At 47.6% G+C, this 16433-nt stretch overlaps 1 protein-coding gene across 1 annotated transcript in view; it reads left to right on the forward strand.

Annotated features, from left to right (window-relative positions):
• slit1a (slit homolog 1a (Drosophila)) overlaps nucleotides 1-16433 on the forward strand; it is a 94774-nt gene that overhangs the window by 72897 nt on the left and 5444 nt on the right. The window contains exons 14-33 of the mRNA XM_053436984.1: nucleotides 582-745; nucleotides 1733-1756; nucleotides 4522-4666; nucleotides 4862-4936; nucleotides 5025-5168; nucleotides 5251-5394; nucleotides 5478-5644; nucleotides 6362-6494; nucleotides 8583-8651; nucleotides 8735-8806; nucleotides 8923-8994; nucleotides 12832-12903; nucleotides 14105-14268; nucleotides 14481-14605; nucleotides 14695-14792; nucleotides 14898-15037; nucleotides 15268-15361; nucleotides 15479-15616; nucleotides 15725-15953; nucleotides 16265-16395. Of these exons, the coding sequence (XP_053292959.1) occupies nucleotides 582-745; nucleotides 1733-1756; nucleotides 4522-4666; nucleotides 4862-4936; nucleotides 5025-5168; nucleotides 5251-5394; nucleotides 5478-5644; nucleotides 6362-6494; nucleotides 8583-8651; nucleotides 8735-8806; nucleotides 8923-8994; nucleotides 12832-12903; nucleotides 14105-14268; nucleotides 14481-14605; nucleotides 14695-14792; nucleotides 14898-15037; nucleotides 15268-15361; nucleotides 15479-15616; nucleotides 15725-15953; nucleotides 16265-16395 (2400 nt within the window). The remainder of the gene's footprint in view (nucleotides 1-581; nucleotides 746-1732; nucleotides 1757-4521; nucleotides 4667-4861; nucleotides 4937-5024; nucleotides 5169-5250; nucleotides 5395-5477; nucleotides 5645-6361; nucleotides 6495-8582; nucleotides 8652-8734; nucleotides 8807-8922; nucleotides 8995-12831; nucleotides 12904-14104; nucleotides 14269-14480; nucleotides 14606-14694; nucleotides 14793-14897; nucleotides 15038-15267; nucleotides 15362-15478; nucleotides 15617-15724; nucleotides 15954-16264; nucleotides 16396-16433) is intronic.

Consider the following 16433-nt stretch of genomic DNA (forward strand, 5'->3'; position numbering starts at 1 on the left):
AATAATTGATGGTCACCTTCTTGCTGCATGGGGAGTTGATCTATATCACTCTCCCGTGTGCGTATGGCAAACAGGTTAGCTCAGCTCATCCCAGGGAAACATCTGCTATGGCTCTGTTATTGACAGACAGAGCCAGGAAAGCTGTTTCTCCCTGTTTCCTGTCTTTATGCTAAGCTAAGCAGCAGCTGCCAATAGACAGTACAGACATGGGGGTGCTCATCTAACCTGCAGAGAGTAATAAAATGAAAAATAACTAAATAAATGCCAAAATGTCAAACTTTTACTCTAACATGATGAGCTCATATTAGGATATGAATTTAATCAATACAATAAATAATGATGATAAATTATTGCTAATCTACACATACAAAGACGGGTTCTTGTGGTTCCAGGTTAGAGTTGTAAGTATATGGTGCTTATGTTAAAATATAAGAATATGACTCTCTACTTTTTAGCAGTTTTCATTAGTGCTCCTTTCATTGTCTCTTCCCTCTCTTCCCTCTCTTCCTCTCCCTACCTCTCTCACCTTTCACCCTTCTTTCCAACTCACCTCTCCCCATCTCTCTCTCTCTCTCCTCCAGTCACCTGGCCCAGAACCCATTCATCTGTGACTGTAATCTGAAGTGGCTGGCAGACTACCTGCGCTCCAACCCCATTGAGACCAGTGGTGCCCGCTGCGCCAGCCCACGCAGACTCGCAAACAAACGCATCGGACAGATCAAGAGCAAGAAGTTCCGCTGCTCCGGTAGGCCGGTGCCTCTGTGTCCCTGTCGTCTCTTATGTCTCCTCTGGGCTCTCTGTCTGTCAGATTTTTGTGTTTTTTATTCTACCTGTCTCTTCTCTTACCTTCTCCTCTTCTCTCAACTGGGAGTGGCTTTTTTTTTAATCTCTTATTTCTCCCTCCACCTCATACCACATTTAATGAATGATCATTCCTGGCAGAAGGTTTTACACGGCCCATCATTTGCCGTGCCGCTTATCCTCAATCAATATCTTCCCCCAGACAAAGTTGAGGCAGAGGGGAGAGGCCTTGTTGGCTGTCTCTCCATTTCCCCTCCATATTACCACATAGTGAGTCTGGTTTCACATGCAAACCGCACTGGGCTGAGATCACCGGGCGAGGCTGGGTATACTACGGCTAGAGTTTCTGCACGTGCCCACCGTCCCCCCCCCCGCCCTCTGCCAACCTCCGGCTGCCCTCCCTCACAGCCTCCATCTCCTCGCCCACTCATCGCCCTCTGCCTGCCAGGCTCAAGTTTCCCTCACGCCCCCTTAACCCCTCCGTCCTCTGCACCACCAACCCCCCCCCCCCTGGGCCCACTATTGTGTTTATGCAGCGTGCTATGCTGTCTGGCAGTCTGCACTGCTGAGGTTTCACACTCCTTTACAGCCTCGTTTGTTTGGCTAGACCTGGTGAAGACGGGAGTGCACGTGTGTTTTTCTCCTTCATTTGTGTCCTTTTTCCCTTCTTTTGTTTTTCTTTCTTTCTCACTTTTCCCCCTCTTCCCCTCATGCCACTCGTCCTTAGCAACAGCCAAATATTGACCACCTCCTTTGACGTTTCTCCACCATCGATCATACACAGAGACAGTGTGATGCTTCTCTGTTTATCCGTCATATACGTTGAGTCATGAGTCGTCATATATAAACTCTATATATGACTGTTCTGAAGCATAGCGTCGCCACAGCTATGCTCACTGACACCCGTCCCTCTTTCTTTTCTCCATCACAGCCAAAGAGCAGTACTTCATCCCAGGTGAGTGTAAATGTTCACACTTCCCATCACCTTTCTCTTCGCTTTAATCATCCACTCACAGCCCTGTGGCAGCATCAGGTTTTCCATTACTCACTCTTCATTTCACATTAAATTCTCCCAGAGGTTAAAGGATAATTTCAGGTTTCATTACAACGCGGGTCATGTTATTGTAATTTTGGCCTCGGTCCTTTTGGAACATTTTATTTACAGAGCTGGGAACACGGTGAACTTGTGGGGGAGAGTCAGACGAGTCAAAGAACATAAGCAGCCGGTTGATAATACAGGTGTTCCAAAGCTTCTCAGTTCAACTTTAGCCAACTATTCAGTTTTTATGCACAACGAGGGATTTAAGACATAGGTTTCAATAAATTATATTTTAATGAGGATGAAGGAAGGATGAACCCTTAGAGGAAAGAGTCTGCCCGGAAAAAGCATTGGGCCTGTGTGTGTAAAATCTGTGGAAATGTTTGTACTGGTGGCAGTGGAACGTAGGTATTTAATGGTAATTGGGCCCATGAGTAGCTTCACTTATGTGTGTGCAATTTAAGGTGATATATGTGCGAGAGCTTCTGCTTCTCCTCAGCTCTGTTTTTCTTAAAGTCTCGGCAGATAGAGTCCAAAGGAAATGGCTCTTTGCTTTGGCATGAGCACAGACAGTCACTCACCGAGAGGGGCAGAAGGGGGGGGGGGGGGGGGGGGGCTGAGGACAGAGGGGAAGGAAAAGTGTGTCCCTTCTATCAGTTAACGCTAAAGAAAACAAAGCCCACCAGAGGACCCAGATTCCTATCAGCGGATGTTTCCGGACCTCTTAACAAGAGCACTTCCAAGAAAATAACTAGGAGGAGCGGTGATGTGTGTCGGACCTCTCGTGTGTGTCTGTGTGTGTGTGTGTGGTGCAGACGTCCATTGTCCATGCCTGTGTGTGTGTGTGTGTGTGTGTGTGTGTGTGTACGTGCGTGTGTGTGAATTAATGTGTGCTAAGCTGAGATAAAGCTCGACACTGGCTTAGAGAACAAATGGGAGTTCTGTGTAAGCAGAGGAAAGATCAAACTCAATTGTGATTAATGAGAATTTCACCCTCCCTGAATGATAACTAGAAAAAGCCTCCGCAAAACACACATCGGTGCACTGAGCACACACAGCCAGAGAGTTCTCATGCAGGGACTCCGTAATGCACCCTTAATGAGGAGCCGAGCTGCAGGGGAACTGTGAGAAACTTCTACAACTCCAGAGATGAGTCATGTTGTGCCTCAGTGACGGAGAACACCTCGTCCCTCTCCTCTGTGTTTTCTCCGGTTTCCTCTCAGCCTGCCGACAGTAAAAGTGTCGCCACCACGCACTTGTGACGATGATGATGACTCAGGCTCACAAGTCCTCCCCTGGCTCCTCTACATCCTCAGGATCAAAGTGCTGTGCCGTTACTTTCATTGCTTCCCCTGTAGCAGGAAATGCCTTGTCCCGTCGTCTGGCAGGACAATTCCTTAATGACCCGCGTTGCTGTGCACGCTCCGGCGAGCCACGCGGAGAGAGGGGGGGGCACATTTCCAGAGAAAAGTCCTGACCCACGCAGGCATGCAGAGGAAGTCTTTCCGTAAAAAAAGCAATTCACTTTTTTTCTCACTCTCCGACCGTATTCTAATAAAGTCAACGATGAGGGTTTGGGGTTAGGTTTTGGTTTCAAATGCCGTTCTGTCTATTTGGACGGATCTTGGATTCTCAGCTGTAGGATTTTGTCTGGGTCGTTTGAGGTTTTCCTCCTCATGGTTTCGGGTTGGGAGCCCCACGCCGTCCGGCTGACGTCATCTCCAAACCTCCGGCAGAGAGGTGCAGTGACGTGCGCATGCCAACGGGACACAGCGATATCCTGACTCAAGATTCAGGGCTATTCCCTCTAAATGGAACATATTCACACACATAAACTCTACACGCACAGATACGCAAAGGCAAGACATACACTCGCAGACACACACACACACACACACATACACTGTTCTGAGTGGCTCCAACTTCTGTTTCATTATTGAGCAGCCATGATGTAACTTTCAGCACGCTTTCTGGCACGTAACGTCTATTCATAGACGGAGGTGGTGCAGGAAAACGTCCCACACACCCCCCCTCGCCGCCTCATTCTTGCTCCTCCTCTCTCTGCACCTCTGCCACTCACCTTCCACTTCTTTTCTCATCCGTCTTCTCTGTCTACCTTTTCTTTCCCCGCATGCATTTGATGTCCCTCGTGCTCTTCCTGCGTCCTCCCCTTCGACCCCACCTGTCTGCTCACTCTCCCTCCGCATCATTTCAGCCACCTCTCAGCCACCATCCCCTCTCTCTCTCTCTCTCTCTCTCTCTCTCTCTCTCTCTCTCTCTCTCTGCTCCATTGAAGCAGACTTTCCAAATCCTCTTTGGCATCCCTATCTCAATCTCCCCTGCCACTGTTCTTTTCACCCCACTGCTCCCACTCTATCACCTCTCTAAAATAACTCACCCCTCGTCTCCTCACCCCACCATCCTCCCGCCCTCACCCATTTATCTCCCTCCTGTGAATGGCAGGAGGGCTGCAGGATGTTCTCTAGGACTCCTAAGGTTAAAGATTATTTGGGGAAGCAGCTTCCCAGGTCACAACAGGACAAACCACTCAAATACAGCGGCAGTGGGAGCAGATGCGTGACTGAGAGCATCATGGGAAAGTGCGGTGCCTGGGTTGGTTCAGGGACAAGGCGGATATCATTTTATTTTTGTTACAAGAATGTTTGTGTTGTCCTGTTTAGGTACAGAGGACACCCGTGTGAACAATGCGTGTAACAGTGACCCGGTGTGTCCTCCCAAGTGCCGCTGCGAGTCCAACGTGGTGGACTGCTCCAACCTGAAGCTCACCAAGATCCCCGAGCACATCCCTGAATCCACCACTGAACTGTAAGGAATCAGGAAGAACACTCTGTTGTAAACTGCTGCTCACGAAGTCATGAAAATAAGTAGAGAAAGTAACATGATGTTCCTTTGAATTTTATATGAAAGAGACTCAAAGTTGTTGCACATATCTGGACTGTGAATTCAAATGGATTCTTTTTTTTTATTGGTTTAAAAATGTTTCAACTTTTCTCTCTGTAGCCGCCTCAACAACAATGACATCACCACTCTGGAGGCGACAGGAGTTTTTAAGAGCCTTTCCCAGCTGAAGAAAATGTAAATTTTACTTTTACTTTTTAACTTGACCTTTCAGCAGCCATTCTCTCAATAGTTGCTTCTATTGACATGCTTCTGTTTCCTGCAGTAACCTCAGCAACAACAAAATCACAGAGATCGAGGACGGGGCGTTTGAAGGGGCGTCGTCTGTCGTCGAGCTTCACCTCACAGCCAATCAGATCGACTCAGTGCGGAGCAGGATGTTCCGTGGCCTTGAGGGGATGCGAATGCTGTGAGTGATGAAGAAAAACACAAAGACTCAACACACATGTTTGTGAACTTTGGCTGAAGTCTCTGATTCCCTTCTTCTTCAGGATGCTGAGGAACAACAAGATCAGCTGTGTGCACAACGACAGCTTCACGGGAATGCACAACGTGCGCCTGCTGTCTCTGTACGACAACCAGCTGACCACCATCACCCCCGGAGCCTTCGACACGCTGCAGACCCTCTCCACCCTGTGAGTCCCTGACGTACACATACACTCTTAGCTGTGCGTTTTAAACTCCTGGATTTTAACAAATCTGCTACTTATTCCTCCAGTAACCTCTTGGCCAACTCGTTCAACTGCGACTGCCGGCTGGCGTGGCTCGGCGACTGGCTGAGGAGCAAGAAGATTGTGACGGGTAACCCTCGGTGCCAGCGTCCCGCCTTCCTGAAGGAGATCCCTCTACAGGATGTGGCTCAGCCTGACTTCCGCTGTGAGGAAGGTGGGTGGTGTCGAGACAAACCGCTCCCTTCCAGTCCCTCTCTTTCTCTCTCCATCCACCTGAAGTTTTGCCGCAGCTTCTCCACTTTAGATGAACTCATCTGTCTCTTTCTGAAGGAGACGAACATCTTTGCGTTAGATGACCTCCTCCATGTGTGAAACTCACCCGTCCCGGTTTGACTGATGAAGTTTTTCCCATTGTGCCGTGCTGCTCGATAGATTAAATAACAAGAGCTGCTTAAAGTGTCTGAGATCATCTTAAATAATGGCCGCTATTGTGCGACTCTTTTGTTTGCTGAATAGATTGCTTCTCAGCAGTTCCTAAGCTCCTGGTCGATGCCGGCCTGAGTGCAGCTATTGAGCTGTTTGCCTTATTGACCAGTCAGCCTATTTGCACCTGAATTAATGTTAGACTTGTCTTCGGGCCTCGGGCAGCTTCCATTCTTTGCTCTCGCTGGTCGATATTACATTAGCGAGGCTCCTCTCGCTCTGTCCAGTTTTACTTTTTCGCATTTTTCACTTCCTCTTTTTTCATTGTCTCCCTGCCTCGCCATCAGCTTGAGAGATCACGTTGTCTGTGTCTTTTCCATTCGTTTTGTTCTGCCTTTCCTGATCTGCCACCGTTTCTTTTGGTTGTTCTCCAAGGCTTCTCCACCCTCGTCTGACCTCCTCCTCCTCTTCGTATCTAACTCCCCTCTTTCTCCTCCTGTTTTCCCAGGCCAAGAGGAGTCAAGCTGTGTGCCCAAACCCCAGTGTCCCAGTGAATGCACTTGCCTGGAGACCGTGGTGCGCTGCAGTAATAAGCACCTCCACACGCTGCCCAAAGGCATCCCGAGAAACGTGACTGAACTGTGAGTTCCCCGGTCTTAATTATGCTAAATGCATTTGTATCGTATCAGTTGCAGTTGCAGGTATTGTTGTTCCTTTGTCTTGGCTTTTATGGCAAAAGGTCCGGATATGAAAACCAAAGGAGACAATAAAAAGGTAGAGTGGATCTGAGGAGGTATGAGATGGAGATAAGAGCTAGTGAAAACAAAGGAGGTAAAAGAAAACAGATCTCATCATTTAGAGAAGAGGAAAGGAGACAATAAACCCTGCAGTTATTCTCTCAGACATTCTTCTCCTGTGTTCCCTGCAACCCTCAGGGCGAGCACTGATGTCACTCTCACACTCAGAGCCAGAGTGTGTGTGTGTGTGTGTGTGTGTTTGCATATTTGTGTGAGGGCCAAAAGCCTGTCCACAGGAGTATAGGGGAGCAAGAGGACATTTTAATGAGCAGTTTTCAATGGAAAGGGGAGGGAGTGGAATAGGCCTGGAACTTTCCAATACTGCTTCAAGTGCCTCAGTCTAGCTCTCACACACACACACACACACACACACACACACACACACACACACATACACACACACACACACAGTGATGCGCACACATGCTGTGGAAGCCTTAAGGCCTGTCATTGTCCCAGCAGGTGTGACCAGGTGTGCCCCTCTGTTCAGGGCTTTCATCTAGTCATCTGGAGAGTTTGCTACTCCATCATTATCCAAAGTGTCCTCTCCACCGTCATTACCTATCATTACCTCTGAACCCGAGGGTCCCCCTGAGCTAACCAGCAACTGCCAACCCCCCCCCACCCCTGCTCTTCCCGCCCTGTATACAGTCAACAACAATGGCAGGAGAAAGCTCCTGTAGCTTCACTCAGAGGGAGCGAGCCCTGAGCTCGGTGTTGGCAGCCGGCAGGTTGGCTGCAGCCCTTCAGGCATGATGTTGCATACACGAGCGGGTTAACACACAGATGCATGACCCCACGAGTGCTTGTATCTCAGTCACTTCAACAAGTTATACGTTGTTTTCGTTTGCAGCCTTCGTCCAGTTATTCGATCCCAGTAGATTTATATAACAATGTGTGTGTCTGGAATAAAACAAATCCATGTTTACTAAACCCTGATTTCTGCTTCAGACATAATATTGGGTCATAAAAAAGTAATCGAAAGACAAAATATTCTTCTGGTTAATGTATGTAATATTAAATTGGCTGCAGGCCGATGGGAAAATGGGTTCTGAGTGAAAAGTTTGACATCCTGAAATGACCGCCTCCAGGCCTCCAAAAGAAAAACTAATCGAGTGAAAGAAATGTCCAAATGTAAAATGTAATCATCTTTTTACACCAGCTTCAATATAATAGTTCATATAACCAGTTTATGTCATTCCTTTGTTCCATAACAAAAACCCTCATTCATTACCAGGCAGTTTGTAATTTTAAAATAAACTACATTTACTATCTATGTAATCATGTAATCCATCAAATTACTAGAGAACGTGAGGGACTAAATATATACACAGTTAATTCTGGTGGGTTTAGGTAACATGACAGGATGATGGATACTGATCATTAAAAGTGTGTCTCATCAAATGATTCACTACTTCCTCGAGCACCTTCACAGTAAAGCTCATAATTCTCGGTACAACTTTTATTCTGAAGTAGCTATAGATGTGTGGCTGAGCCGGATCATGCTTATACTGCATTCACCTGCTTTCTGACAACTGCAGTAAAATAAATCCTTTTTTTAGAAATTAAACTAAGATCCAGCAACAAAAAGGTTATTTTTATGTTTACAATGTTTTTGAAATGTAGTGGTGCCAAAGTTAATATAAGACGGTATACATTATATTTTATTCTATCATTTAAAAAAAATTATTTAATTCAATATGTGTTTTCTCCTCCCTCTCTTTCTCTTACTTTATACTTAATATACATTTTATAACATTCCCCTAATGCTGAGCTGACCTGTTCAACACTTTCATTGAACTGTTGATCTTGTTCTAGGATTCACTCTGCACTCACTACTGTATTTGAAAACTCTGGATACAAATCGAACCCTGACTGGATCATTTCATGTCTCCTAACTCATTACTGAACTGTTTGTGTGTCTTTGTTCAGGTATCTGGATGGAAACCAGTTCAGTGTGGTGCCAAAGGAACTGTCAGCGTTCAAATATCTGCAGCTGGTGTAAGTTCTCGTCTCTCTGTTTCGTCTGTCTCACTGTGCCGATCAGCTCGCTGAATGTTTCCCTTTTTCCTTTTTCCTTTCAGAGATCTGAGCAACAACAAGATCAACTCTCTGACCAACTCTTCATTCGCCAACATGAGCCAGCTCACGACTCTGTAAGTCCTGGCCACCCTCAAATCAAAGAGCTAGTATTTCTTCTCTCGTGCTGACAGCAGGGTGGAAATGTTATATTCATAAATTTGTGACATGTAATTATTTTTTTACATTGCAGAATCCTGAGCTACAACTCCCTGCGCTGTATCCCCAAAATGGCCTTCAGTGGACTGCACTCTCTCCGACTGCTGTGAGTTTATAAGTGTGTGTGTGTGTGTGTGAGTGTGTGTGTGTGTGTGTGTGTTAAAAAGACGGCGCTCAAAGCAGCCACTTTATTGGGAACAATTGAAGTTCTTTTGAAAGGAGAGATTTAAAACCGGATAAGGCTGCTGCCTTGGAGCCGACCTGAGATATTAAGGAGGATATTTTTGCAGCTTGGACTGACTACAGGGACGGTGCAGCAGATGCCGAGAATCTTTGATTGACTCCAGGGGACTGAAGCGCAGTCTAAACAGTTATGACAGCTTGTGAATTCACTCTTTCAGACACACACATACACAACCTCCGACCTATTTTCTCTGTTTAAACGGCAGCCGTGTTCTTCCTCCTCCTCCTGTACTCCTGCCCACACCCCGTCCTCAGACATCTGCACAGTCTGCCTGCTCACCTCCACACATCCCCGGCTCATCGCTGCGTCGCCATCAGGGCCAAATGAGCGCCCGGCGCCCCCCCCCCCCCCCCCACAACCCACTGTGCAAAATCACTCTGACACTGATTACCGGGGAATGTTTGCCCCGCTAACCATAATGGTTACGACTGCCCCCGGGTTTTCATGAAGTTATGAGGTCTTGAAGTCTGATTGTGCACTCACATCGGCCATGGGTTCCCCGTGGATAAATTGGTCTGTGAAATAACTGAAATGTAGAATGCAAATGCATTTGACGGATGGATGACGAAACGAAACCAATCTCTGGACCTGCATCCAAAGATACAGCAGCTGGATGCCTCACACTTTAACTCAAATGTACAGTTTAGTTGTGTAAGACAGAAACGGAGACCTGGCCCACCGGCAGCGCTCCTTATGAGATTACATGTATGTATTCATCAGTGTGTTTGTATGTGTGTGTGTGTGTGTGTGTGTGTGTGTGTGTGTGTGTTTGTGCATGTACTGGTGCCTGTACTCATAATGTTTGTCATCGACTTAGTGCCGGTTAGTATGTGTGTGGGAGTCGACTTACCCCCCCTTCCATGTGTGCTCATAGCAGGCACACTTTTTACTACTGACAACAAAGCTTCAACAAAGCCTCTTTTTACGGTGAGATCCGACTAATGCCCCCCCGATCATTACGAGACACAAAGCATAAGAGCCCTTTTAGCGTGGAATGAGAGTGAAGCTCGCTCGTCATTAGCTGACGCCGCCTCGCTAGGCCGGGCGCGCTGCTTTGATCTCTAATGAAGCTGCGGCCATTATTTCTGCCTTTACTCACTCACGCCACCTTTACTTCTAAAATACTAGACGCCATGTGAGGCCCTTCGCCAACACCACACACACACACACACACACAGACACAAACACACCATACAAGGCTGCAAACTAAACACAAGCTCGGACACACACACACACACACACGTATATATAAAGACTGTCTGGTCTACCTTCTTGTCTCAATCAGACAGGAGTCCAAAACGAAGCAGAAAACTTTGATGTCTTTACTGCTGCCGTGATCAATCATACGTCTCCCATTAAATGTCAATTGGTGCTGCTGCTTTTCTTCTTTTCTTTTTTTTATTATTATGCACGTCTGTGGGGGAGCAACAAAAACTGAAGCGACAATGAGCTCCATTTAATAGTTTCGACTTAAAGACTCCGCACCGGGTTCAAGGTTCAAAGTTGGAAGCTTCATAGAAACCGCAGTGAGATGCCAGAACCGGCTCCGAGCGGAGAGCGCTCACACACCGAGGTGCCAAAGCCTTCATAAAGCTGCACCTTGGGCTTTACAGAGCAGTAAAGAGGAGAAGAATCATTAACGCTCGAGGCTTCAAACAGACCAGGGGTCTGAGCCTGGCATAGATGTGGCGCGGTTTGGTGTAAGAGAGTGTGTGTGCGTTTGTGTGTGCTTGTGATAGTTGTGGTTTGAGCTGCAGATTAATAAACTGCTAATTGGCCTGCTGGGTATGAGGTGTGAGGTGAGTGAGCGGAGGCAGTGCTAGGGTGCGGCCAGCCAGGGTCGGGGTGGGAAGCTGTGAAGAAAGAAGGTGGATATGAAAGCGTGTGATAAAGAAAGAAAAGAAAGCCAAGCCTCAAACAGACAAAATCAAAACAGACCTATTCTCAAACTGCTGTTGGAAAAGGTGCAGTGAGCAAATAACAGCATCACATGATTCTCGGCATAAGAAAAAAAAAAACATGCCGCTCAGACGGCTCATGTGATCGCTAAACATTATGAAGTAGTCGCAGGTGAACGAGCGCAGTCAGACAAACAAATCCATCGGGCATTTTCAGCCATAAACCATCATTTCTGCCTGTCGAGTAACATCACACGCAATTCCATTCAGGCAACCGCGCCAAGCTAGAGATCAGTTGACATAGGAAAGATGGAGTGATGCAACGATACACAGCTGTACGGAGGAAAAGCAACACACGAAAAAAAAAAAGTCACACAGCAGAGAGACGGCCTGAGAGAAGGTTAGTGGAGGAGCGTATCGAGTTTCTTCCTGGAGACTCTCTGGCTCCTTTCTCCCATGAGATCTTTGCCTGGCTGGCACACAGCTGCTGGCTCCGTGCCCCCAGTATCCCAACTGCTCTCCGACTACCACCACCCTGCTCCTCGCTCCACACTAATGGGCATTCTCCCCTACACACAGGCCAATTAGCGTGTTGTCTCAGACGGATACGCTGTGTATTTTCCCTTTCGTATCTGAGCGCGGCTCCGTATCCGTAACGCTCACCAGCTTCTGCTCTTTGTATCTCCCCCCCCCCCCCCAACTCTTTCACGGCTTAGCGGTAATTCGAAGATCAAACAGCGAGGGGAAGTGAGGCTTTAAAGTGTTTATACATCAGTTGTCTTCATCCAGGCATAGAGAGCACATGTGTCTCGTGTTGGTGCTGTGGACGGAGCTGCGCTAACATTAGCGTGCGGTCAGCTGAGGGCTGGAGGTGGTAATGACCTGCTGGATTACAGCAGCCATCCGTCATCTCGCCATTAAGCTGTGTCGGCTCGTCACCCCGGACAGTAGGCAGAGGACTGCAGGCAAAATAACAGTTCACAATGTGAAAAAGAACTCACATGCACACAAACATTAATACACATTTGTAAATACACATGGAGACATGTTCAGCTGCTTCGAACTAACTCACCTAATGCTTTTTTACTGTCCTACATGTGGTACAACCGTGTCACCCCCCTCTCCCTCCCTCTGTGCCCTTGTTGGCCCTGCCAGCCAGACACATAGAAACCTGACACCAGTCTTTTCCAGACTCACACAGCCTCACATCTCTGCCAGTTGCACAAGGCTCGAGCAGAAATACAAACCACCTACCACCCATTTAAAATGCCAACACAACCCCCGAGATATTCCCCGAGCGTTTCCCACTGTTATTTCTGCTTCTTGTTGTGTGAAAAACAAAGTGTGCCGTTCGTTTTGTGATGGATCGATAGTTTATTTTCTCAAGATGATATATTCAAGTTCAAACAGTTCAAAACCCAAAGAAAATAAGTGATTCCATTGGGAAAGATCAAACCCTCACACTTCAGAAGCTTAATCAATTATTTTTATGGTAATCAAAATTGCTACCTAGAGGTTATGTTTTTGGATAACGAGAGAAACCATTACATTTGGATCTGGATCAAGGGGAAATCCATGAATTGTATTTCTTTAACATGGCAAGATTTGGCGAGTTTTTTAACTTTCGGTGATTTCTCAAATAAAGATCTGGATATTGTGGATTTAAAAGTGATTTCGTAAGCGGATTGTTTTTACTAGTTTACTTTCAATTTTATGTCAATGAACAAAGTTTTCTCCTGTGATGAAATATGTTCATGGTCAAATTGTTTTTTTAACATCTCCTTCTTCCATCACTCAAAAGGTCTCTCCATGGCAACGAAGTCTCAGAGCTTCCTGACGGCATCTTCAATGATGTGGCCTCACTCTCCCACTTGTAAGTCGTGCCCCACACACAAACACACACACACACACACACACACACACACACACACACACACACACACACACTCACAACTGTATGCCCCAGTGCCAGCCTACGTGATGCTGTCTGCACTGAGTTTGTTAAGTCTACACACACGTAGACTCACACACTTTCAGACACCGAGGGGGTCTGTTCAGACAGCCGGAGAGCGTGGCTCACAGTGGGCCGTGTGTAGTCCTCTTTGGTGGGCTCCACATGAGACGAGCCCTCCCTCAATCAGCCACAGTCCTGTGGTTAGAGCAACACACAAACCCCACTACTGTCTCATCTCCCTGGGACATCTCCGAAACACATACGTTCACTGACACACACAGATTATCCATGGTCTGTGGACTTTAGAGTTTGTATTGGGTTGTTTATTTATGTCTGTGATTTTGCGTACGTTCGGGGGGGTGCGGTCTGTCGCCGTTGCCTGCATGTACTCCGGAACTCGTGTAAAACTAAACACACAAGTACCTTTGCCGTGTGCCCTCTGCCACACAATCCCAGATATTCACATCATCCCCTTACAGCCGCTGATCGATAGACCTATCAGTGTCAGAGCCGGAGAGGAAGAAGGGAGGATGGAGAGAAGCAAACAAAGACATTTCACGGAGGGAAGGACAGGGAGTCAAGGCTGCAGGAAAACAGGGTCGAGGGGAGGCCATTGATCGGCAGTCACACTCAAGTGGCTTTCATGTTAGCAGATGTCAGGTGTCAGCTATTGGCCCGGCCTGAAAGATGAGCCTGTGTTTCGCCGTAATGGAACAGCATCGATTCAGGAGTGTTTGTGCATCCAGCGGGAGGACAGAGCGCCATTGATTCACGGCCACCATGACAGAAGTGGTTAGGAGTGCCTTCTGTTCACACCTTTGCCTATAATTGAGACGCGCTCCTCCACATGATGTATGGCACAGAGTGGCATCCAGCATTGAACTTTGAATCTGTTTTGTTCTCGGAGAGGCAGCGTTTGAGCCGTTCGGTTCACCAACCTGGGTTTGCAAGGGTTGGTTTTACGAAAGGGTGCAGAGACACCTGCTGGTAAAAGGTTGTACTGCAGGGGGCATGACCGGAATATGTCTCTGAACTCTTGTATCTAAAGTTGAACAGTATACCTCAGCTGTCCTACATTACACCAATTCATTGATGAGTTTATTTTCTCCCGCTCCCTCAGGGCGATCGGTGCCAACCCGCTGCACTGCGACTGCAACCTGCGCTGGTTATCGGACTGGGTGAAGACAGGCTACAAAGAGCCGGGGATCGCCCGCTGTGCTGGTCCGCACGGCATGGAGGGCAAACTGCTGCTCACCACACCGGCAAAGAAGTTTGAATGTACAGGTGAGTCATTCACTGCGTCTCATTTCAGGGGCTGTATCCTTAGGAGGACATGGTCTTGATGGAGGCAGTCACTTTTACCACGTGTACTTTGAGCTATTCAGTGGAATTGAGGCATGAAACTAAAACATTGGATGTGTCGTAAATACCGAATAACACAAGTAGCACCAATGAATACAAACCCTTGATGCTTATCGGCCTTGTCTTTCCCTCAGGAGATGTGGACACTGCTGTGTTGGCCAAGTGTAACCCCTGTCTGTCCAGTCCCTGTCTCAACCAAGGCATCTGCCACACTGACCTGGTGGAGATCTACAGGTGCAGCTGTCCTCCAGGGTTCAAGGTCAGAGCTGCACGATGCTGCCACCCACAGTGAGTGTTTGCATTTTTTTATAGCAACAAAATTAACATTACCCCCGTTCTCTGTCTCAGGGCAAGACCTGTGACAAAGCTCTGAACGCCTGTGTGAGTAACCCATGTTCCAACGGAGGAACCTGCAGCGTGAACGAGGACAAGGAGGGAGAATACAGGTGAGGAAGACGAGCTTTGAAAGGAATGTGGCGAAGAATGGAAAATTGTAATCATCTCATAAGGATCTCGACATGATAGCTTGATGAGAGTACATGTTTTCACAGTTGCACGTGTCCTCTGGGCTTCGAGGGCCCCACCTGCCAAACCAACATTGACGACTGCGAAGACAACGACTGTGAGAACGGAGCGACCTGCATCGACGGAGGCAACAACTACACCTGCTTTTGTCCCCCGTACTACACAGGTCGGTGCACGGAACACAACTGGGGAGTTGATGAGACAGATTCTGCTTTTTACAGGGGGGGGGGAAATATATGCAAAAATTTTTGGTCAACATCTAGTTCTCTCAATATCGCTCAAATTGATCATGCAAAAATAAATACAGTATAACTTTCTTATTTCACTGTTTTCGCAGTATGAGTCTTGTTCTGTGTGTTTAACAGTTTTTTTTTTCAAATACTTGTATCTGTGTAGGGGAGATGTGTGAAGAAATGGAGGACGTGTGCGCCCCAGGACGAAGCCCCTGCCAACACCAGTCTACCTGCCTCATCACCTCCACTGGACCCAAGTAAGACTTTGCTGCCAGTACAACCGATACAGAGACAATCTTAAATAAATGATACGTAGACCTGAGTGGGTTTCTCTGCGTTCAGCTCGGTTCTAGAACTGCGTTTGTGTGTTGCAGGTGTGTGTGCTCTCCTGGTTATGTCGGTGATGACTGCAGCGTAGACTATAACGACTGTGAGGAGCATCGCTGTCAGAACGGAGCTCAGTGTGTGGATGAGCTGAGCGGATACTCCTGCGTCTGTCCTGAAGGCTACAGGTGAGAGGAGCAGTCGTTTTACACACCCAGGCTTTGTTATAGTCTCCTCCCACTTTACCGACACCATCTTCCCAAAAAATAATCCCCTCACTCTTCTTCTTCTTGTAGCGGCCAGTTGTGTGAGGTTCCCCCGTCCCCCCTGTCCCTGTGCGAGCTGGCCGACTGCCAGAACAGCGCCCCCTGTCTGGAGGTTGGCGGACGGGCCCTGTGCCAGTGTCCCCCAGAGTTTGGGGGCCCACGCTGCGAGAAGCTGGTCAGTGTGAACTTCATCGACAGAGACTCCTACCTGCTGCTCTCCGACCTCAAGAACTGGCCCCAAGCTAACATCACCTTACAGGTAACCACAGATGGCGTTAATGCGTAATGAACTCCAGAGGATGTCCACAGAATTGGGTCTGGACTTGTCAAGGGAGGATCTCCTGCTGTCTTTGTACCTCTCTGGAGATTATACACGGGGGCTGGCAGGAGTACCTCCGGAGAAAGTCCAGAGCCTCTCAGTTGGACTTTAGCGTTTCCACATACAGCTCCTCTGGAGAATGTCCGTAGATTATCCGGAGTTCAGTTTATGTCTGAAAGCAGCTTGTGATTGATACTGATTCTGAGACCTGGAAAATTCTAACTCCCAAAGCAAACCTTTTCTGCCCGCAGGTGTCAACAGCAGAGGATAATGGCATTTTGCTGTACAATGGAGACAGTGATCATATTGCAGTGGAGCTCTACCAAGGTCATGTCAAGGTTAGCTATGACCCCGGCAGCCAGCCAAGCCACGCCATCTACAGGTGAGGTGCCACATGTTAAGCGAAAGGCTCAACTTAAC

Source organism: Pleuronectes platessa, chromosome 12, assembly GCF_947347685.1.
Source record: "Pleuronectes platessa chromosome 12, fPlePla1.1, whole genome shotgun sequence".
Classification (NCBI taxonomy): domain Eukaryota; kingdom Metazoa; phylum Chordata; class Actinopteri; order Pleuronectiformes; family Pleuronectidae; genus Pleuronectes; species Pleuronectes platessa.